At 39.6% G+C, this 24,671-nt stretch overlaps 1 protein-coding gene across 1 annotated transcript in view; it reads left to right on the top strand.

Moving 5' to 3' along the window:
- The first annotated feature begins 981 nt into the window (after nt 1-981).
- LOC137285271 (serine/threonine-protein kinase 31-like) overlaps nt 982-24,671 on the top strand; it is a 37,135-nt gene continuing 13,445 nt past the window's right edge. The window contains exons 1-17 of the mRNA XM_067817590.1: nt 982-1,111; nt 10,838-10,923; nt 11,236-11,346; nt 12,241-12,317; nt 13,200-13,237; nt 13,542-13,697; nt 14,151-14,225; nt 17,404-17,553; nt 18,750-19,081; nt 19,388-19,544; nt 19,725-19,831; nt 21,193-21,358; nt 21,529-21,651; nt 22,854-22,958; nt 23,252-23,341; nt 23,710-23,820; nt 24,254-24,502. Of these exons, the coding sequence (XP_067673691.1) occupies nt 1,037-1,111; nt 10,838-10,923; nt 11,236-11,346; nt 12,241-12,317; nt 13,200-13,237; nt 13,542-13,697; nt 14,151-14,225; nt 17,404-17,553; nt 18,750-19,081; nt 19,388-19,544; nt 19,725-19,831; nt 21,193-21,358; nt 21,529-21,651; nt 22,854-22,958; nt 23,252-23,341; nt 23,710-23,820; nt 24,254-24,502 (2,208 nt within the window). The 5' untranslated portion in view covers nt 982-1,036. The remainder of the gene's footprint in view (nt 1,112-10,837; nt 10,924-11,235; nt 11,347-12,240; nt 12,318-13,199; nt 13,238-13,541; nt 13,698-14,150; nt 14,226-17,403; nt 17,554-18,749; nt 19,082-19,387; nt 19,545-19,724; nt 19,832-21,192; nt 21,359-21,528; nt 21,652-22,853; nt 22,959-23,251; nt 23,342-23,709; nt 23,821-24,253; nt 24,503-24,671) is intronic.

Below are 24,671 nucleotides of genomic sequence, written 5' to 3'. Positions count from 1 at the left end.
TTTGATAAGTCTACGCAGTTATATATTGCAACTCTAACCTCCTTCTAATTCTAGTAAATTCGTCGTACGGCAAGCTATGTCGTACTGCGAGCTCTGACAAACGGAAACCTGGAAATCGTGGAAATATCAAAACGAGGCCCTGCCGCTAGAAAAGTTTTGGGGTCTCTGACGGAACTGATATTACATCAACCTCATTGTGCGTTACAGAACTACGCTCAATAAGCGCAAAACAACACATAACAGGATTAACCAGTGAGCCAGATGCATTGTAAATCGTTTTACGACCTCATCAGACAGGGATTCCACAGTTAAGGTATGCTGCCTCAACCTCGACATAAAGTAGAGAATGACGGTGCAAGTAAAGTTTAAAATTAAAATTCATTTGTAAATACTATTTTCTTATGAAACAAGGAACTGGAATTAAGTTTAACCAGAGTTGTTTGTGGTGTCAATTTACACTTTCACACGAGAAAATGCGGATCGTCTGAAAAGTAGGTCATTGTCTGATGAATAGGTTAATGAGACTTTTGTTTCGGTACATCACATATGGTCTCTGTTCTACTGTACTGGCGTCGCGGTCAGTGTCGAAAGAGATGTATTTATCTTTCAGCATTTTTGGGTGATATTGGTGATGGAACTTTTACCCCAGTTACTTTATACGAGATTAGTACACAAGTCGGAATTAGATACAATGTACGTGTACGTATTAATCGCCAGATCAATGCCTACTCAATATCCTTTTCCCTACCACTCGTCTGAGGAGATGTACCTATGATATTATTTAGTAAAACGTTATTTCGCATATATCTTTTAACTAAAATCGTCATTCGTGCTATTACCAATATATACTTTATTGTCTTAAGTCGAAAACCTTCCAAGATTGTCACTTCAACAGAGCCAAACGGAATCCCTCCTTGCAATCAGATAGATTATACGACCGCTTCAGTAGACGTTCGACTATGTCTGGGCATGCGCATGGTCTAACAGGAAGCACGAGTTCTATTTCTGCGAGCAAAGTTTGTGTGACAAGAAGAAAATGCAGAATCAAAGGTCTTGGCAGGTTCAAACATATGATGTGTTTGTTGGTAACCTGCCGCTTGATACTGACCAGGTAATGGGGGTCACTGAAAAATGGGGTCATTGAGCAATTTGCTCTGTACGCGGATATGTTGACAGTCATCACAACTGCAAAATGAAAATACACCGGTTTTCATAAACTGACACAACAAACATGAACTTGATGAAGGGTTCATTGTATGTTTAGATGTTTTCTCTTTGATTGTGAACTTTTGTCGGCAAGGTGAATTAAACATCGGGTTCACGCATGTGTCTTTTAAATTGTTGAGTAATTATGTGACAAGAAATACTAGGAGTGTGATGGCATCCCACAGCAGTGTCATTTTCCAGAATTTTAATCACATGGACATTTCGCGCCATTTTGGTATCAACCTATACATGAGAAATCCGGGTGACAGGTTACATATGCCAGTTCTTGACAGCAGAAATCACAGACTATATGCAGTGTTTACAGGTTATACCATTTATAAAATGCAATTCGATGTAAGAAAGCCATATTAATACAGTGAATAATTCAGGTCTTTATATATCTACAAAATGGTTGCAATGATTTTCGAAGCTTGAAAACGGTATAAGAATCTATACCGAAACGTCGCTACCCTGCAATAAAGAAGTTGATCATCCATAAAAAATTCTTGTCATCTTCATGTAACAGAGATGGAAATATGGGTCACTTCAAAGTTAAGTGATTGAATGTTGGCATTATGGGTATGTTCAGACAAATTAAAATCTGCACTTTTTATGGACTGAATTGTCAAAGTCATAGATTCACAATACAGCCAGGATGATTTTCATTCAATTTCACATCAACAAACTATGGTCACGTGACATACCCTGACGTGTTTGGTTCTCGTCTTCCGACGAGATATATTTGTATTTCATATTTGTAACGTCTACAACGTAAAATATTCACAGTAATTTTAACTCTTGTAACCTATTGTTGTTTGGATGTGTCAATGTGTGAAATACTACAGAAGTACAAGTAAAGCTGTATGAGGAGGCACTACAGCCAGGTGTTGGCGATAATTGGTACCCGGCGATAACTGGATGCTAGCCAGTAGGGATATCAGAAATCAGCTCCATTCTTTGTGACCATGTGGGCACTGGAAGCTGGGCCTTTGGCACGACAAGAAGCAAATACTTTTACTAGTTTATGATCAACTATGCCAGGGATAATCTACAACAGGGAGAGGTCACCCTCTGGGGTTTTTTACCATTTGTACTAATTAACATGTGTACTAATTAATGTCATGCTCCAAGGCACACAGTAACTTGGTTATTTTCCAGTGCAATGTACCTCACCCAGGTAATTGTATCAGTCAGAATTTTACAATGAATGAATGAATGTATGAATGAATGAAGGGCAAGAATTATATGTGAATGAATGAAACAAAAAGAACAAAACAATCAGACATGTAAATGAATGAAAGAATATATGATACACCATGGCCATCCCTCCCCAAACATGTTAAAGAATTCAAAACTATTGCTAGAACACATGTGTTAACATCAGCTGTCCTTTTTTTTAACAGAAAAACTACTTTGAGACAGTTGTTTGCATTAATTATTAATTCAGATATCTTGTTGCATGTTGGGAGCGGTATGGACATTAACAAAATGTTGACTGACATGGTCACACACCCTCAAAAACAGAAAGTTTATAACTATCACAAAGCATTGTAAACACCTTTCCAGTTTTGTCAAATATTAATATCAACAAGAAAGAAAGAAGTTCAGATCAGATCAGCAATGTGTCATATTTTTCACACTCCTCAAATACACCCTAACAAATATTTTTAAGTCATAAACCTATCACTATTACTTGCCAATACCTTTCAACTAAAGGTATATTTCCCTTCTAAAAATTAAACAAATGTGTGAAAGAATTTTTTATCAGCACAGTTTAGTCTACTCTTGCGGTGAACCGAGAATGGAAGCCAGTAAGCTATGACATACTGACTTGAAACCATACTACAAATCTACTGTACTAATACTGACACCGATAACAATTATTTGACTTAAGCTGAAGTGACAAAAAACTTAATCTTCTGTGTGTAGGCTTTCAGTTGTCACAACATTCAGCGACTATTAATCAGCTGTTGAAAACAAACCGGGCACAATCTTAAATACTAAGCTGCTACCATATTGGCTACACTGTTACGTAACCATCCGTGGCATACGTTAAGGGGCTTTTCAAGGTGTGGCTGCTCCCCTTCATAGTTTTCCCTGGTTATGCCACTGCATTATTTTTTTTTGTTTTTCCATGGAACATTTTGGTGTTGGTCTAATGGTGGGGTGGGTTTCATTTCCAGAGCAGAACTCAAAAACCATTCACTATTTTTCTGCAAAAGTTGATAGATATATCAGTCAGAGCCTAAAGTGGTGCCTTTTGCTATTTACATGTTTTTGTGATTTATCATTTCCTTGGTTTCCATGGAAACGTTTCAGACTTTGTCTTAAGAGTGAGAGGTGTGTTTCGTTTGCGTAGCACATCTCAAAAACTTCTTAATATCTGTCAGTAAAACTTGGTAGATATGTGTGGCAGATCCCAAAGTGGTGTCTTTTGCTCTTTACAGGTTTTTGTGATATATTATTTTGTCGGTTTCCATGAAAACGTTTCAGACTTAATCCCAATTGGAGGGATGGGCTTCATTTCTGGAGAAGAAGTCAAAAACCGTTCACTGTTTTTCTGCAAAACTTGGTTGATATGTGTGGTAGACCTCAAAGTGGTGCCTTTTGCAATGTACAGGTTTTTGTGGTTTATGTTTTTCTCGGTTTCCATCAAAACGTTTCAGACTTTGTCTCAAAATGGAGGGATGGGCTTTGTTTCCGGAGCTGAACTCCAAAACTGTTCAGTAGTTTTCTGCAAAATTTGGTAGATATGTCTGCCAGACCCCAAACTGGTGCCTTTTGCTATGTACAGGTTCTTGTGATTTATTATTTTCACGGTCTGTGGATACATTTTGGAGGGATGGGCTTCGTTTCCGGAGCAGAACTCAAAAATCGTTCAGTATTTTTCTGCAATAGGATCTTTCAACAGATCTTGGCAGATACATGAGACAGATCTTGAAGTTGTGCCTTTTGCTGTTTACATATTTATGGCATTTATTTTTTTCATGATTTCTGTGGAAACAATTCAGACTTAGTCTAAAAAAACATCAAGTAACTGACAGATGATTTGTTGTTTCAAATATGTCGGGGCAGGGGGAATATGTCATCTTCTGATGACTCTTGTTCCAATTCTAAATATTTGCGATCTTGAATACTGCTAAACTCAAGTAAAATGTGGTACAGAAAAAGAATTCCAAAGATGGTTCAAATTATTAACCCTTGGCCCGTATGTAAATGGCAACCAATCAAATAGCTGTTTTCTTTCTATAAGCAAATGGATAATGGAGAGCAAGTGTGATTGAAAGCTTCCACACACTGAATGGAAAATATCTAGTTTTTAACGCATCATGTATAGGAGAAAACAAGCCTCCAAGGTTTTGGTAGACAATGTAAAACCGGAGGGGGAGGGATTTCCTGACCCCAGTGGTTTTACTTTGTCTACCACTTGAACCAGAAGCAAGAAGTGCTTTCACTAACATATATATACAGTCAGTGATGGGTAATTACAATGTAGTTGATCATTTCATAAAATTACATAACAATAACTGAAGCGCATGTAAAATCAATTTAATCACAGTAACTAGAAGTAAATGATTTAAGACCACAACCTGCGTCGGCCTGGTGGCCATGCGGTCAAGCGTCTGCCTATGGATCTGACATTTTCAGTTCCAATCCCGCTTTGGAAAACATTAGTGTTATGACTATGAGTTTAATCATGAACGATATTTTTCAGTTGATTTCAAACACTTATCTATGATTTGAATGTTGATGTTCATATAAAGTTAGGAAAAGTAAAACCTGGGAAGAGGTCTTACTAATGAAAAGTAAAACCTGGGAAGCGGTCTTACTAACAAAAAGTAAAACCTGGGAAGTGGTTTTTCAAGCGAAAAGTAAAACCTGTCCCTCCAAAACAAAAACCTCAAATGCGGTTATTCTGGGAAAACAAGAGGTAACCTAATATATAGTTAGAAACACACTTTGGGTTTATATCAACAGAAAACAACTTCATGAGAGGACTGCAGTATGCATAAGTAGGCAAGTGCTGTTTCACAATCACAGGTCAATTGCGGGGGATATTTTAAATGTAACATGAGCTATTCACAAACAACAACACATTGGGTACAAGGTTTTCATTCTATTTGAAAAACACTATCTGTTAGAGTGAAGAATGGCTGTTATATCATCTATTAGCCATCTTGGTATCTTGTTCAGCACCAATACAGATGTAGAGTAGGGAATGTATTATTCCTTTCAGCTCATTGGGAAAAAGCTGCATTAGCTATAAATTGGCACTCTTGGGTGGATTTGTCTCATTCTATTGCCACAAGTATTTGAAATGAATACCTATAATTGAGAAAAATGGTTGGTATCTATAGTTTTAGATAGCCACTTGAAAATGGAAATGCTCCTTTATTTCGAAAGTATGTATATCAATACTATCATACCGACATGGCCAAAAACTTCTCTGGAGCTCTGCAAACCTGTGGAGTTGTAGATGATATTTCCTTGGAATTATGTTTCTTCTCATGTTCATGATCATCATTATATAAAGTTGTGCAGCAGTTACCTGTATAAAACAACAATATGGCTCCATGCATAAGTACATTGGGAGACCACTATCCATGTTTACCCACTAAAATATTTGTAGATGCAATATTTGGAGGTTATCAAGGTTATACGAGGGTTGGCTGAAAAGTTCTAAGCCTCACTGTGAAAAAAAAGTTACAAAGTCCACCTTTGTAATTTATTTTTCTACATAGTCCCCTTCCAAGTCCACACACTTTTGCCAGCGATGCTGCAAGGCCCGAATCCCGGTCAGGAAGAAATCTTCTTCAGCTACCCTAAAAAAATTAGTCACAGCGGAAATGACGTCATCATTACTTGCAAAATGGCGGCCGGCGAGTTCCTTTTTCATTTTGGGGAACAGGTGGAAGTCAGAAGGAGCCAAATCAGGTGAATAAGGAGGATGGTCAATGAGTTCAAAGCCACAATCGTGTATTGTTGACATCGCCATCACCGATTTGTGAACAGGCGCATTGTCTTGGTGGAAGAGGACACCTTTAGCGATCATCCCTTGTCGTTTGGCTTTGATTGCATCTCGCAACTGGTTAAGTAGATAAGCATAGTATCTGCCGTTGATAGTTTGACCTTTTTCAGGATAATCAATGAGCAGAATACCCCTGGAATCCCAAAAGACTGATGCCATCACCTTTCCAGCTGAAGGAACAGACTTGGCTTTCTTCGGAGCTGGTGAATCAGGATGCTTCCACTGTTTTGACTGTAGTTTTGTTTCTGGTTGAAAGTGATGTATCCAGGTCTCATCCATGGTTACAAATCGTGCCACAAAATCATCGGGATCTGCTTCAAAACGACACAAATTGTCAAGGGACGTCTGGAACCTGACACGTTTCTGTTCTGCTGTCAATAGCTTTGGCACCCATCGTTGGTGATAATATGCTCAACCGTCTCGTGAGAGATGCCCACTACACTAGCAATATGTCGAGTAGTCAATCGCCGATCATCCATCAACATATCGAGCACTCGCGTGATGTTTTCTGGAGTGGTTGCTGTTGAAGGCCTTCCTGAGCGTGGGTCATCATCAAGGCTTTGTCTGCCACGCTTAAATTCTGCAGCCCACTTCTTTACTGTGGAAAATGAAGGCGCATCATCCCCTAGAGTGGAGACCATGTCAGCATGTATCTGTGTTGGGGACATCCCTTTCTTTTGCAAGTACTTGATGACTGCCCTGTATTCAGTTTTGTCCATTTCTGATGATTTCAGAGGGTAGGTTTACCAAAAGAGCTGTAGTTGAGATAAAACTATTAGTACGTTTGTAGTTCTTGTGTCTATGATTCACTAAATGATTGTCCTCATTGGTGGCAAACACCTGTCTCTACCTGGTGGGGAAAAACCACTCAGGCTGAGAACTTTTCAGCCAACCCTCGTAATAAAAGCTTATGTTATGTTGGTTTCAGCATGCTGTGTATTTTTTTAGATTAGAATACTGCCCCAACCAGGATACTCCCCGTAATTTCACTATGCGTCGTAAAGAGTGGAATGTGCCAATAGTGTAATGATGTGTTATGAATATTGGCTGCTAAATGTGTTGTCAATCATATCAATTGACAACATCGCTATTATCAAAATATGAGTGTAGATCGATGTTCATGCTGTTGAATTGTCTGGTTAAGAATCCATTATTTACAGACTGCCACATATATATATTTTGGAATTTTGCTGAGTGTGACTTCAATCTAAACATAAACTCTCTCTCTCTCTCTCTCTCTCTCTCTCTCTCTCTCTCTCTCTCTTTCTCTCTCTCTCTTTCTCTCTCTCTCTCACTCACTCTCTCTCACTCTCTCACTGTCAGTAGCTGATGATGGTCACTATGTCTCATGTTTGCTGACTATCGCAGCATCATTGTGTGCATCTGAGGAACTACCCCAGGAACTACTTTACCCCAGGATTCCAAGGTCTTGTTTGTACATATGCTTTGAGTGAGGCCTTCCACACAACTTTTCAGATTCTGATACCTTTCAGTATAGACTTGCAGGGATTGGGACAGGAAACTTTGACAATGGACCGACCATTTTCAGGATTATTAGCCATTTTCTTTCTGAATTTAGAATGGGCCTCTGTCTTTGCATCAGTAGTAAACATCAAAACTTTTAATGGGCTATTTTTTATTCTAATGTACAAAATGGCCCATGGGCCCTGCCTTTCACAACCCCTGGACTCACAGTAACAAATTATCAAAAATGCAAATTCAACTTAAAAGTTGAAAATGAAAGGGATTAAAAAGAACCCTGGAAATCGGAATTCAAACAAGTCAATTTTCACCTGAGGGCTGGGGTGGAAAGTGTTTTCAACAGCTGTGCTGCGCTCCACGCATAGCGCACTTGCAGTGATTAGGTTTGCAGAGCTTTTGAATGGGGAAGGCGACTTGAGAAAACACAGCAAGTGATGCATGCAAGGATTACTGCTGTGGTCGAAGTTGGAGAACAAGAGAAATTTCATATGATTACAAGCATCTTTGGTCTGCAGTAATAAAAATAGACTAGTCACATACTTGGTTATAAATTTGCAAATCAAGTTTTCAAGAAAAGGTAGCATTAGAAATGCTAATTTCATTGTTAAAGATTGCTCAGGTTAAAAAGTGAAATGTTTTTCTAAATGTCTTTGGAAAGTGTGTTGATTATGAACAGCAGTTTAATTGACAGCTGTGTGTCTGCCTGCGTTGCTGCTAGTGACAATGTGCAATACAGTCATTCAGTCATTTGCCACATGTAATTTGAAATTAACACCTAACATGCTAGATGCACCATAAACAAAACATTGATTTATGGCTCATGCACATTCAGTTCGATCTGTCACATTATGTAATTACACAGACAGGCAGATGTGATACTTGTACACACGACAAGTTATTATGTCTGTGGTTTCCAATCGGACTGCATCCATTTTTCTTGGATGACTGGATCGGACGGAAACTGGTGCAAATGCAGATTGTCAGATTCAAGTCCTGCTTTGTACATGAACAATGGCAGTTTCCAGCCACAAAGGTGTTAGCCATATCAGTGTTTGTTGATTGGATTGAATGTAAAGCATGTGTTTACAAAACCCAACATCTCTTAATATACATCCTCTATGGATAACAACTTCAACAGTATATGATGCAACGTTTCAGTATGGAATTAGATTCTTATTCCGTTTACAACAGTATATGAATCCATACAGAAATGTAGCCTCATATACAAGAAGAGAAGTTGTTATCCTTAGAGAATCTTACTTTCTTATAATTCACCAGACTTCTAAAATGCCTGTCAACAGATCATCTGTATAGGTGGTCGGAATGAGCCATTTTTGTATCAGCAAAGAAACCATCTAGTGAAACACTTGGTGAGACTAAAGTGCACACCTACTGGCTTTGACTGGGTTCTGTCTCCAGGATGAAGGAAGCAAACCCAAGTACAAAATATTTCACTGTTCATTCTCAATTATATATTTAGAACTTTGCTTATTTATTTTTTTACAGCAATGTATATTTTGTCATGAATAAGTGATAACTGTGTTTTAATTATGCTTCTTTTTAAGAATTTCTTGAGCCAAACAATATTACATCCACAACCTTGATTTCATCAAACTGAATAATATAATCCAAGGCCAAATGCTAGAACAGTCCCAAACTTTTTGGATCTTTCAGCAGCAGCAAAACTAAAGGTGTTATCAAGCAGTCAGTATGACACCCTCCAACAATTCTTGTTGATATGGAAATAACCACAAAATATATGGAGTTTGTGAACCAAACAAGGCTTACCCAATTTTCAGTATGTCCGGCTGCATCTGTAGTTTCCAAACCATGTGGTTAAAGGAGGGTCAGATTACTGACAAGCACTGGTGTTCAGCGTGGTTCCAGTAGGCAGCGTGGGTGTTAGTCCAAATGTGTCATTTCACCTCATTTTTATGCTGTCTCTGTGTTGGGCATAGGGGTAAATAAACAGATGCACTAACCTGAGTACCACAGGGAATAGCTGTAGAGGGCCGCAGTGGTGCAACAGGACCTAGGAGCCTCCAAATAGCCACCTTGGCTCCACAGCCTCGAAGAAAGAGTTCCTCTTTGCTTCCCGAAGGGACAAACGACCTGATCGAATCTTGGCATAGGCTTCGCACGATAGCTTTATTCCTGGCATTTTTTTCTATATCCATTACACCACTTTTGGTCTTCTGGAACTAGATTTGCACCAAACTCGACTCCATTTATTGTGGCTGTTTGAGCTGATGTGACTGTTTATGGGTCCAAGGCCCTGTTGCGGTCCTCTACTGCTATTCCCAGTACTACTGCAGTGTTGCATCTGGACAGCGTAATTGCGCAATTTACTCAGTTTCAGTTAGCAAAACACAGTTTTAATTTTTGATGTGCCACATGTCACGCAAAATTAATATTATGTATGCAGTTTTGTACTAATGAAGTGTAAGCGTTATGGTTATTATCTCCAGGAAATTATGGTTAAATTTAGTATCGATTATTTGAAATAAAAGACAAACATATTTAGGAAAAACCCAATGCTTGAAATATATACAACGTTAATACATGGCGAGAAGTAATAGTTCTGATTGGCTGTCAGATATCACGCATAGTGACTCGACCAATGACAGTGAGCAGAACTAATGGCGTTCTCAAACATGGCACTCACGAGTCAGCTTAGTAAAAAATATTACAGAAAGTTTCAACAAGTGGGACTTTGAATGTTTTCTCAATAGCAGTGATGTGCAAGCCTAAGAAACGATAAGAATGCCAGCACATGCTGATGGAAATTGCGAAATGCTTCAAGTCTCATTTTGTTAAGATTCTTACAACTCTGGATACCCACATTTGAAAAGTTGATGAGTTGCATAACCCACATTTGGTAATTCCTAGATGCAACACTTCTACTGTCTGACTTAAGTTGCCCAGCATTAGGCTAGAGCGGACACTAAGACCCAACATTTGAGTTCAAGAACAGACACACGGATCAACATATTCTGATACATTATCTGGAATATATGTACTCTATGAAGAATCATATCTACTATTAGTACCATGAATAGATACTTACATAATTATCACTTTTCTACACATGCAAAGTTCATCCCTCGTTTTCTTGTACAGAAAAAGGTGTCCAAGTACTTCACAAAGTTTGGAGAGGTTCATGCTGTCATTGTCCGTGACAGCAACACAGATGGCAAGAAGCTGGCGTAAGGGTTCATGATCTCTAACCATATTCTCTATCATACTCATGATACTAATCGTGAAAACAGTGCAGAAGACTTTTGATTAAGGATGAAGCCTCTGTGGCACAGTATTTCCAGATCACGAAATGGCAGTAAGCTTGTGATAAGTTTTGTTTGTGGTGTTCCTTGAAAGGCTTTTTGAAAGTATCAGAAAGATAACTAAAAATTGAAATTATGCATTGTGTGTGTAGTAAGCTGATCATACAAGTATCCTGGATGACGCTTTAACTCGTTTGATATGTTAGGAATGAAATCAGCTCTTGTTTTCTTTTTCAGCTATGTTAAGTTTTTGTGCTTAGAAGATGCGGAAAAGGCAGTTGCAGAGTGTCAGAATATTGATATAAACGGGACCAAAGTTGTTGTGAGGAAAGCTGAGCCAAGAAAGAAGTATGTTATATGGATATGTTATCCTGTTTGTTGTGATGTGATTTTCCTGCAGAATTTGTACCCTGTATCATATACATCTGGATTGATATTTAGAATGTTACTTCCAATACGGATACTGAACATATTTGAGTTACTAACATTAGACAGACCGACAGATATAGGATATTTATGTAGCGCAGCGCATATCCACGCACTAGTGCATGCTCAAGACGCTGGTATTTTGCCCTCGATCACTGGATGTCAATCTCAACAGCACATCATATTTCAATCTCAACTCCCTGGGGAGTATACAACTCTTGCTGCCACTTGGCGCATCGAGTTTATTGAGGCTCTCTCTCTCATCCTAACGAGGTACCCATTCACAGCTGGGTGTTTGCACGTATTCATGTGGCCACCATCTGGTCATATACCAACGGTTTTGTGGGTTCTTTTAAGTGCACAGGGTTGTGTACTGTATACTAGGGGTTGTGACAACACTGAAAGAGTCTGCACACAAAGTTGACTCCAAGGTTTTTACACTCAGTCACAGGTGGGCTCGATCCCGACACGTCATCTCACTGGATCACTAGCCTGGCGCCTTAGCCAGCTCGCCCACCATGTACATTACAGTACGTATGATCAGGGCTATCTTTAAACCCAGCATTAGTCCAAAGGAAAATGAGCAGTCAGATGCATGCATGCACCTCTCCTCTCCTCTCCTCTCCTCTCCTCTCCTCTCCTCTCCCCTCACCTCACCTCACCTCACCTCACCTCACCTCACCTCACCTCACCTCACCTCACCTCATGATTAGTGTTGCCCAAGCTCATGATTAGTGTTGCCCAAGCTCACCAATTATGGAAGGTTTTCACATGGGATGAATGGAGTCATGATTTGTTCTACTTGGTATGTTGTAGACCAGGACCTGACCGATTCAACAAGGATGATGGCGGCATTAAGTCCAAAGGTCCGTACGGACAGAAATCAGATCAGGGTAAAGACACATGAACATTTCTCTCTTGGTTGTAGGTCACATGTTCAAGAAGACTCAGGTAATTGAAACTATAACTTACTGGAGACTGTTTCCTCATAAATCCACAGGTGGCGAATTTTCAAACCATTTCCATTGAAAAGTGATCCAGTTATCCGGACAGAGAGATCTGTGCAATGTGCATGTGTATGTGTCAAGTCGATACCGTTTACTGCACAACTATGTAATTTCATTCTTAATCTATCGAAGGCATTTGGTGTGAATTGATCAAATAGCCATCGAAACACTAGTGACGTGTGTCACTCGGGTTGTTCATCAGGATTTGGCGTGTGTGAGAACATCTCATCAGTAATGAAAACACATGTTAAGTAGGATTAAGGTAAATTACACTGATTGTACTGTATATGACACTTCTAACTCAACACCTATCTGTCGTGATGCACGTTAAAAATAGCCCGCCACATGGTCTAAGTCAAGTGATCCTGTCCAGTAGTTTACTTTCTGCAGACAGCATAAGTTCGACGTGATGTCATATGTGTTTAGGCATTTTAAATTTGAAAAAAGATTATGCAATTGGCAAAACAAAACTTTTGTCATTGATTTACGTTTTTCACCTAACTTACCATCTGAAGCTCTACACACTACATGATTACGTCCAAGACAACCTGACTGCTTGTAACCTGCATTCCACCTTCCATGTATTATCGGTACACTTATATATATTATTACTATTGACTGATGATTATTGATATTTGTACATGAAAATTTTTTGCTTTCACTGAATTTGCACGTTTTGCTTGTTTGATCTATTTAACCGGATGTCTCGCTATCCCGACGATTTTCGAGTGAAACCAAAACCACTGATCATGATGATTTTACTTTCAGGAAGTGCATCAAGCAACCAATCAAAGGATTTACTTGAGGTGAGGTTATTTTCTTCCTGCTACAGCAAGGCAATCTAGGCCACCAGCACCCTCAACAGGCCTTTCGCACTGCTTCTTACACCATTCAGTGATTACAAATCTATCAACACAAGTCTATGAAAGATAAACAGTCAGTATCAATCAAAAGTTGAGGAGAGAACTGTTGAAACTGCTGCTTGTATGTATCAAGAAGAATATGTGTAATTGATTGTACTTCTGCTTTTTATGTAGTCATTCTTTGTTGATTTAAACTGTCATACCATGTGATGGTTGAGGAGACTTTTTGTTGTTGTTTGACTACCAGGAAATGGTGATGGTGACCCATGTTGAGTCTGCCAACTCCTTGTGGGCACAAATTGTCACGGAGGACAACATGCAGCATCTCCTAAACATGACAGAACAGCTGCAGACACTGTGTGCTGCTGCCTCCAAGATCACAGGTGTACCAGAACAGAACAAGGTGAGAATTTGAATGGCCAGCCGTCTGGTAGGTGCATTTGTCCATTAGGATTGGATGCACCAAATGTCACACTAAAGAAGTTAAATGACAGATGGCTTGGCTTTCAGCATGAAGGTGCCATGACAGGGTACGACTCTGTTCATAATGAGTAAACTATGTCTGGATGAGGCGTCCTTGTCAAACTGTTCATCAGTTGCCCAGCACTGTAAAACTGGTAGTAGTCCACGGCAAGGACTACTTCAGTTCGAGAACAGTAATGTTGGTTGTGACACAAACACCATGCTTCCATGTGCACTATATGTAATATTTAAGAAAAGTGAACCTGTAGTTGTTACAGTTTACTAGCCGCAAATATTTCTATGTCACTATGAAATGTTTTCTTTTCTTGCTTTGTCAACATTTCATTCTCACCCATCTTAGTGAGATACCATGTAGTACCATGTTATCTTGCAGATATATGGGGCTCAGTTTTCTGAGGATCAGCAGTGGTACAGATGCAGGGTGAAACAAAGCTTTGGCACAGACAGGGTACGTAGTCAGCTGGCTTGTCCTGTGGTGTGGAGTCGGTATTTCCTCACAGTTAAAGAACGAATAAACTCAATGTTTTGCTACTTTTTTTACCACTGCATATGAAAGGCTTCTGGTTAGTCATAAACGGAACACCATTTTTTATAAAAAAAACTTGTGGTTAATTAATACCAAGTGCTTAAAAGTTGCTAAAAAGCTGTCTGCTTCTCTCTCACCCGCAAACAAAACCACAAACAGGTTACGTAACACTGTCGCCAGAGCCCAGCAGTGATGTCATAGAAGGAACGATTTTCAGTTAGTTGTATAGAAAATGTGTAGGAAGCTTGTCATTTTACTAATTTCTCGACCTCACCAAAGACATGCCAAATTGTTGTGTTGCCATCAATTGCTCCTTGGTTCGGGTGATGGTGTCACTATGCACAGATTTCCACCGGACACCGTAGTTTGTGCTGAAATTGGTTGTTAGTGTGCGCGAAGCGAGCGTTGTGGAAGCCTGTGGTATGTACTAAATCAGATGGTTTGCCCCCTACAACATTTCCAGGATAGAAAATGGAGTTCATGTTTCATCAAGTTTATAAAATCAAGACTGCTTACTGCACATTGCTAACCAAAAGGATTTTGCATGAATATAACGCTGTCTTCCTCGGAAGCGAGGTTGTTGTCGAAGTGACAATATTATCGTAAGTAATATTATGTTGACCCCCGCCTTGCTTTCAGGAATAAAATTGTTATGTTATAAGCAATGTCATGTAAAATCCTTATGTCTATCAATAAAATACATATTTTACTACCAGTGAAAAGTAATTTGGATTTTGTAAGTTGGTGAAAACAAACTTAAATAGCATATATTCTCAAACAGGGCGCCGCCATTTTTGAAAATTGTGAAGTCACAGGATAAAGTCCGTTAGAATTATTGAGTTTATGGTTTGTTTTCATGAAGTTAGAAAATCAAAACTAGTTAAGTATGTATTTGAATCATGGCCAAAAGGATTTTGCACGACACAACTTGTAACATAACGACTTCTTCCATGGAAACAAGGTGGGGGTCGAAGTGACATTAATATTGCAAGCAATATTATATTGACCTTCACCTCGCTTCCAACAGTGAAATTGTTATGTTATAAGCAATGTCATGCAAAATCCTATTGTCCATCAATAATATACATTTTTGCCACCAGTAGAAAGTAATTTTGATTTTGTAAGTCGGTGAAATCAAACTTAAATAGCATTCATTGTCAGAAGGGGCACTGCCATTTTTTATAGTATTCCCAGAAATTATTGAGAATCATGTTGCGTCATGTAACTCATTACGTTTATCAACTTCTGGCGTTTTACTTACATAAACATGTTAAAACATCATCCTTTTACAGTCTCAGTCTTGTTTTAGTACTTTGTTAGACCTCCTCGCTCAGCAATGCATGCCTGAATACGCCTAGGCACACTACCCATCAAAGTTTGTAGGTAATCGTGTGACAGGGTATCCCAATATTGGACCACCTCGGCCTTCATATCTTCAATATTTCTCAGTCCCTTTTGGTTTATTCTGTCCTTCATGACTCCCCACACATTCTCAATTGGGTTTAGGTCTGGGCTGTAACTGGGCCAGTCTAAAACTTGAACATTTTCGCCCGACAACCACTGTTTTGTGTAGCGCGCAGTGTGTTTTGGGTCATTATCATGCTGGAAAATCCAATCATCTTCATACAATGTTTGTGCTGTCGGAAGAAGGTGACCATTTAGAATGTCAACGTATCTTTCTTTTGTCAAGTTTCCCATGAAAACACACAATGGGGTCACTCCTCGAGCCGACATGCCACCCCACATGTGAAACTTCAGGCTATGTTTTGGTCGCTGGTAGATAGGTTTGACAGTATCTTTGGTCCAAATTTTCACACAATTAGGGAAAAGCCAAACAGAACTTTCATCCGAAAAGAAAACATTATCCCAATCTTGATTTTCATGAGCCCGACACCAGTTTAAACGTTTTTCCTTTTGTGCATCTTTCATCAACGGCGAGGGAATTCCATGTTTTTTCACCCAATTAAGTCTCTGTAATTCCCATCTAACTGTTTCATTGCATACCTGAGGACTTCCTCTGCTAATCATTTCATTTCTGATGTTCTCAACACTTTTCAATTTGCCCCTACTCACAATCTGCCCAAGTCTTCGGCGATCCACAACACTGAATTTCCTAGGCCGACCTGCCCCTGCTTTGTGCTCTATCCCGGTTCCTGTTTGAATATTCTTCAAAGTTCTGTATACTGTAGACAGAGGAATACCATGTCTACAAGCTAACACTTTAGCATCAGCCTCACCCCTTTCAAAATCATCTAGAATGAGCTTTCTTTTCTCTCTTGCTGTAAATTCTGCCATGTCAACACAGGAAGCCGTCTGCTCAGACAAGGGAGATAACTCTTGACGTAATGAGCTGCCTTCTAAGCCTTCAAGAGTTGTCTCCCTTATTTAGTATGCTTAGTGCATAGTGAAAGCCCTTATTCCAATCTTAGCATCATTAGAAAAAAAACAAAGATTTTCTCAAAAATTTCTGGGAACACTGTACAATCGTGAAGTCATGGGCTAAAGTCCATTTGAATTGATGAGATTATGGTTTGTTTTCATCAAGTTAGAATATCAAAACTACTTTTTATGCTCCCGGCATGGAACTGAGCATCAAGTGAATGATGACAAATAACGTGTTGGTTTATACCACCTAACATGGATTACAACGTAGTGACAAAAAGTGATTTTGACAGAATCGTCTATGAAAACAATTATGTGCCTGACTCTGAGGGTGGTACTAGAATTTGTACTTTACTAAGAAAGTGTAAACCCAAATATGACATATGTTACATTTGATCACTTTCAAAATGACATTGTGTAATCATGACTTCTATCATATTTCTCATCAAAGAGACCGATGTGAATTCAGAGTAACACAACTAGCTTAGCAGATATTTGTTAGAAACGGGGTCACCCATTGTTTTCATAATATTGATTAGATTGAACCCAAGGGAGATGTTATCTAGTGAATGTGAACAAAAACTAAAATTAAGGTAGATGAACAATAATGTAAGTAAATATTAAGCAGCTACAATTAGTATCAGGAGCTCCAGTTGGTCAGATTGTTTGAGGTAGAAAGAAAGATGGGTTAAAATAGATTAAGGATTTACATGTTCAGGTGAAGGTGCTGTACATCGACTATGGCAACACCGAGGAACTGAACCCCAGCTCTCTTGTCGACATACCAGCAAACATATCTTCTGTGAAGCCTTTTGCAGTCAGATTGATCTTCAACAACATCAGAGTAACTGAAACGTATGATAAGAAGGTGAGATGAATAGTTTCATCCCATGTACAGACAATGGTGGACAGATTCAGAGTAACTGAAACGTATGATAAGAAGGTGAGATGAATAGTTTCATCCCATGTACTGACAATGGTGGACAGATTCAGAGTAACTGAAACGTATGATAAGAAGGTGAGATGAATAGTTTCATCCCATGTACTGACAATGGTGGACAGATTCAGAGTAACTGAAACGTATGATAAGAAGGTGAGATGAATAGTTTCATCCCATGTACTGACAATGGTGGACAGATTCAGAGTAACTGAAACGTATGATAAGAAGGTGAGATGGACAGATTCAGAGTAACTGAAACGTATGATAAGAAGGTGAGATGAATAGTTTCATCCCATGTACTGACAATGGTGGACAGATTCAGAGTAACTGAAACGTATGATAAGAAGGTGAGATGAATAGTTTCATCCCATGTACTGACAGTGGTGGACAGATTCAGAGTAACTGAAACGTATGATAAGAAGGTGAGATGAATAGTTTCATCCCATGTACTGACAATGGTGGACAGATTCAGAGTAACTGAAACGTATGATAAGAAGGTGAGATGAATTGTTGCAGTAAGCAGTCTGTCTAAGCACCCAGGAGATAATGAAGCCTGATCATATGTATTAGTTGCCATTTACAATCATCTGTGGAATTAGCAACTGCAGAGTACATGTAAGACTTAAAATTTAATCCCTTCAAAAGCCCTGTCGTCCATTGTCATGGTCGTGGGATGATGTTGGTATCAGCATTAAGTTATACCTGATGCATGGATCGTATTTTGAAGAGTGTATGTGACGTCTTCAACTGTGGCACCTGTGAAGATGGGTTAGAAATGATCTTCAGTAACCCATGCTTGTTGTAAGAGGTGACTAACAGGATCAGGTGGTCAGACTCATTGGTTTTGTTAACACGTCATTGTATCCCAATTGTGTAGAACAAAGCTCATATGGCTGGAATATTGCTGAGTTCGTTGTAAAACTACACTCACTCACTTTCTCAAACTATGACATAAGTGATCATTATGGAATCCAGAATAGGTCTGCCAAGTACCCCAGCTAAATTTAAAGGTGCCTCTCAGTGTTATTTTCTATATATCAGAAGACATGCTTGCTTTTATGTTCCTTTCAAGATTATCTTCCAGAATGGTATATTCACATGACATGTGATTTATCTTTTCCAAGGCTATTAACTACCTCAAACAAACAACAGAAGGGAAATACATTCGTTCTGTGATGAAAAGGAAACTAGCAGACCAGACAGGCTACTTTGCGGAGATGTTTGTGGAAGGGGAATGTCTCAATGACAAGATGGTGGAGGAAGGCTATGCAAGCCACAGACTGGAGATGAAGCGCCGTGAGATGGACGGCAACACTAGAGGTGGGGGAGGCTTTGGGACGCCAACAGAGAGGGACGTTGGAGGGGGTTACTCGGTCAACGCAGACAAAGCCTCAGGTGACTTCGTTCAGAGACAGGTGTATGATGAGACTGGAAAAATTCAAGTTTCTCTGCCAAAGTAAGTAATGAACACTGATTTGGTGTTTTCCTCTGACATGTTTCTTCTGCTACATATCAGTCAAGATCTTCCTCTTGATAATGTTCTGCTAACATGGTTCATGTTGTCATTTACAAAGAAACTTGCACTAATCTCTAACAGCCTTGTCAGTTGCAAAAAAAAGATTCCCACTTCTTGTTCACTTCATACTACTACTGATGATAATACTGTGCCTATTCATGTGTTCATAGCGCTAACAATCAATAGAACACCATATATTGCACTGAACAACCCATATTTGATACATATGTCCGGCTTTGTGTGCAGCAGTGGCAGATCCACGCCAAACTCAGAGACCAACCATGTCAACTCAGGTCAAGATCTCCGTGCAGAACTGAATGCCAAGATTCAGGAGTTGCAAAAAGTAAAATACGAGAAAGAAAAGATCAATGGAGAGCTGGCTAATCTTCGCTCAAGAATGAAGGTGATAATTTCAAATAAGATGCTGGGAGTTTGTGAACTTGGATCCCTGTTTGTCAGATTAGTTATTCATGTATACACAAAGGCTTTCTCTTTTTTTTTAATGTCATTTCAGTCACCCTGTATCCAGTGGTCAAGATTGTGTTGTTATCTTCAATATGTATGAATTGCGATTTGTCGTCAGGTTCTTCAAAATGAGTTTGCATCAGTGTCCAACAAGATGCTGGAGACATCAGTCAACAATCAGTTCCGCATTGTGCTAGAGCTTGCTGGGAAAGTCAGGAAACTCAGGTCAGTTTTAGAATATATAGGACTATATTCGACACTACGAGTGGGTAGGTAACATGATAATTGTTGTTGGGTGATGTATGCACTAATACTTTGTACTGGGGTTGTCCTAGTCATGGAGGGGTATGGCTCCGGCAGTTACAGGTACTATGTTGTATCCTAGAACAATGTTTGGAACTAACAGGCTAGTATTTTCACATTTCCAATTAACCCTTTTTGTTCTTAATCTTTCATCAGCAGGTGTTTGCCTGTCTGTTGTCCAGAACTAAATTATGCTTAATTTACTTTCCTAGATGCTTCAGTGAAAGATCAAAGGCACCTATAGTACTTTATCAGACGATAATGTGCAGTTTTTGCATTATGTCACAAGGCCTTGGCATCATTGTGCCATTCTATTCTGCCCCCTTGTAATCGAATTCTTTTGCATTATGTCACAATGTAACCGATGTCATGATGCATGTCAGTTGCCATCGCCTCGTACAGCCTGCTACAGTATGCTACTTCTTTGCATCCTGTTTCTTGACTTGCAGTTGCTTTACACAGCTAACATCACTGCTGAAAACATTACATTTATGTTTTCTGACAGATGAAATGTCTCACTTTGACTCGCAATTTAACAGCAAAACGTTAATGTTCACAGTGTTTACATTCCCAGTGGAGTCATGGAATGTCACATGACTTGTCAACTTCATTTGGATGTGCTGATCTAAATCTACATCGGTAGTAGAAATGCAACGTTCATTTTGCCCCTTATGGGCTACATTAATCACAGATGCAATTAAAATAAGTTAGAAAAGATATTCAACTCAAATGTAAACTGTCATCAAACTGTTTATCATTTGTTTGTTTGTTTTTCTGGCAGCTTTTGTCTTAACATAGGGGTACAGACACGTCAGTAGAACAGCACATCTGTTAGCCGAGAATTCAAGGTATAGGTCACCGACAACGTTTGTTCTCTGTTTTAGATTAATCGTAATTATCATAGGACAGTATCATATCATAGGATAGGCATCTTCAAAAGAAATACAGTTCGCTCTACTACAATGTTTAGTGCAATAAAGCACACTTTTGCCCCGAACTATTATAAGCAATCAGGTGCAAGCATTCTCATGCTTTAACTATAATGATTAAGGGCGAAAGTGTGTTTTATTACACTATGCATGGTGGTAGAGCAAGCTGTATATCTCATATTAAACAAGAGATGTGTCATGGCAACTGTTTACATTCACAGGGATCAGGCGCATGGGGTTGTTCCAACATGGCCTCTGTTCAATGGTCACTTAGATTAGGTACATAGAGTTGTTCCAGCATGGCCACTGTTTACGTTCACTGGGATCAGATACATGCTGTTGTGTTTCTTGCAGGTGTCAGTTTCCCGTGCTCCAGAAGACTCCAATTGATGATGGTCTTGACCTTGTGAATAGCGAGGAGAGGATACAGAACACGTCTGTTAAGAGTCTGCCGGAGGTGCTGACTGCACTCTCAAAGTACCGAGGTGCACAGAAAGACATCTGCATGCTGAAAGATATGGTGGGTTATTTATTCTGTATGTCTGTGTTAGAGAGCTTCATTAGCCAGTAACTGTTATTTCGGTCCACCTTTCACTTGCACTCACAGTTTCAAGATGCAGTGGACATGCCAGAGTGTGACTCTAGGTAGTTTGTAGGGTGTAAACATGGCTGTGTCATTGTTTGTTTCAGAGTACATTAGACAGTCTTGTTGAAGCAAGAAACTCAGCCAGGGAGGAGACTGTTGCCATTCTACGAGTGTGTGTAGAGGAGTTGGAGGCACTTCCCTTGACTGAAAGGGGCAAGGCTGTCCAGGTGAGATCTTCAATCAGGTCCAGACTGACTCCTAGTCTATAAAATTTTATGGAAAAAGCGGTTCTTAAATCGTCTTAATAAAACTTAATTAAAAAGCCTGGACATTTTCCTGTTTTCAACGACTAAACAAATCTGCAGAACATAACTGTTTAGAATACCATAAAACATGTAAAGATTCTTTTCTCCCATCATTCTTTTGCCTTCGAAAGGGTGTATGACAGAAATATTTCTTGCTCCCACTTCCACTTCCAAGTTGTTCTTGCACATCAATGTTACTGTTACCCATAAAGACAAGACTTGTGGAAATCGAAACCTTTGTTGTTCCATGTGGATCAATGCAACTTAACATATGAGGATTTTGTCTGTTGTCATTAATGTCCTCCCACATGTTGTCCTGGTTCAGTCAACATTCATGGACTCACCATGTCCTTGTTCTGAAGGGGTAGACTCACCATGTCCTGGTTCTGGTGGGGAAGGCTCACCATGTCCTGGTTCTGAAGGGGTAGACTCACCATGTCCTGGTTCTGGTGGGGAAGGCTCACCATGTCCTGGTTCTGAAGGGGTAGACTCTTCGTGTCCTGGTTCTGGTGGTGTAGACTCACCATGTCCTGGTAGTTCTGGTAGGGTAGGCTCACCATGCCCTGGTTCTGATGTGGCTGAATCACCATGTCCTGGTTCTGGTTAGGTTAGACTCATTGTGCTGTGGTTCTGGTTGTGTAGACTCACCAAGTCCTGGTTCTGGTGGGGTAGGCTCACCATGTCCTGGTTCTGATGTGGCTGAATCACCATGTCCTAGATCTGGCAGGGTAGGCTCACCGTGTCCTGGTTCTGGTGGTGTAGACTCATCATGTCCTGGTTCTGGTGGTGCAGACTCATCATGTCCTGGTTCTGGTGGGGTAGACTCACTGTGTCCTGGTTCTGGTAGGGTAGACTCACCATACCCTGGTTCTGGTAGGGTATTTGATATTTCACATGCTCAATAAACTACAGATTCTAGTACAGGACTGTTCATCTAATCTGTATGAAGTGGGAGTCACAAATATATATCTCTCACTCTTTCTCTTTCTCTCTCTCACACACAAACACACACACACACCTCCACACACCTCCACACCTACACACCTTTCAAGTGCATTGTTGAGAAAATCCAACTGAGTAGAATGTTGATGTTTTCCATGAATATTATCATCTTTTTCTCCAAGGCAACTTTAGCCAAGATACGAAAGTTCTACGACAGTTACTTCAAGTTCGTTGTGCATTCATGTCCCTCATTAGAAACATTCCTACCAACGTTTGTGGAGTGGAAGGTAAGAAAAGTTGTCATCTTCACACATTACTATGCTTTACATGTCCATTTTGTTGTATATTTATGTATCATAATGTTCCACAAACAATTTTCTGATGATTATAACTAGTGTTGTCACTGTTGTTGAGGGAGGGTTGTTGCTATTGTTCAGGAGTAAGTTGTCACTGTATTGTTCAGGGGTGGACTTTAGCTGTATTGTTTATAGGTTGGTTATGCCAGTGTTGTTGAGGGGTGTTTTTTTTTTTCATGTATGTCATTTTCCCTGGCATATGATGGACAATTTGTTCTTCACAGCAAAAGAGAATGACTGAATTCTCTGAGGCACGAAAGATGACTGACTCCTACAAAGACGCCGCCATGACAGCACTCGCCAGCATTAAGTCAGTAAGTGCAGTTGACATGGAGGCCCGTCAGTTGGATAGCTTCCCTACCGTAATATTTAAGCCCTACATAGCATTATTACAAATTCGGAACTTAAATATCTGGTGTCCAGAGTAAATTAGCCAGTTTTGCAAAATTAGTAAATTTATGTGGCAGATCTTGATGTGGTGCCTTTTACTATTTACAGATTTTTGGCTTTTATATTTTTCATGATTTAAATGATTTGGACTTAGTCTAAAAACCAGCTTGCATCAGGCTTGGCTTTAAGTAACTGTCAGATGAGAGGCCTAGTGTATTCTGTGTTTCATTCCACATTTAGGTGTAATATGTCCATTTCTCATTTCCCTTACATTCCCTTTATATTTTTCAAGCAACTCTCGTTTGACAATCTGGAGAGTACAGAGCAGACAGACTATGACCTGGAGGCTCTTCTTCGTCAATACATTCAGGGTCTGCAGCATGAGATCACCGTCACTGATGCTGTAAGTCAACACATGGTTGCTGTGTTATCATGTATACAAAACACTACTATATTTATGGGTCTAAAGCCTAGACTGAGACTGTTTCTTCACAAACATTATTTTCTCTTTAACAACTGCATGTGATAGGGAATCCTTTAAGGGTATTCTTGTGGATCTGACAACACCTGTTGTCAAACTTTTAACATCTCGCACATGTATTATGAAAATGGCCAAAATCAAGCATGTTAAAAGCTGAATTTTATGTCAAATTCTACACTATTAGAGATTAACTTTTTATGATTTTAAAGTTGCTGGAAGACTGTTTGAAAGTTTTCATACAGATCAATATATTTTCCCATCCCAGAAATGTGCATAGTCTTATCATCGTTGGTGGCGAAGGATTTTATAGGACAGCTGCATTATGGCCACATTTTGAACTGACTGTTGTTTCCAGGAGCGGACGTCTGAGGGCGCCTTCCTGGCAGCACTGGTCCAGTCATTATACACAGAGTTGCAGTCTGAGATGACCAACATCGACAACTACCAACACCTCCTGACTGAGTTCCGCTCCATGAAAACAGAATGTGAACCATGGCTTCATGATAAACCATGTACAGAGGAACTCCTTGGAATTCGCAAAACACTTAGAGGTTTGCGATCAAAACTTCGACACAGGGTTGCTGACAGACAAGATTTAGAAGAGGCATGTTTTCTCATTGATATTACATTCATTGTATTGTGTATGTTGGAAGATAAAGGAGTAATGTCACTATAATGATCAGGAAAGGCACTGCTACAGACAGGAATTCTTGTTCTATATACAAGACTCAGCAAGTGATTCTACTCAGACAGGTTTACCATGGAACCAGTGT

The sequence above is a fragment of the Haliotis asinina genome, chromosome 5, assembly GCF_037392515.1.
Source record: "Haliotis asinina isolate JCU_RB_2024 chromosome 5, JCU_Hal_asi_v2, whole genome shotgun sequence".
NCBI lineage: Eukaryota > Metazoa > Mollusca > Gastropoda > Lepetellida > Haliotidae > Haliotis > Haliotis asinina.
This window is presented reverse-complemented; position numbering and strand designations above follow the sequence as displayed.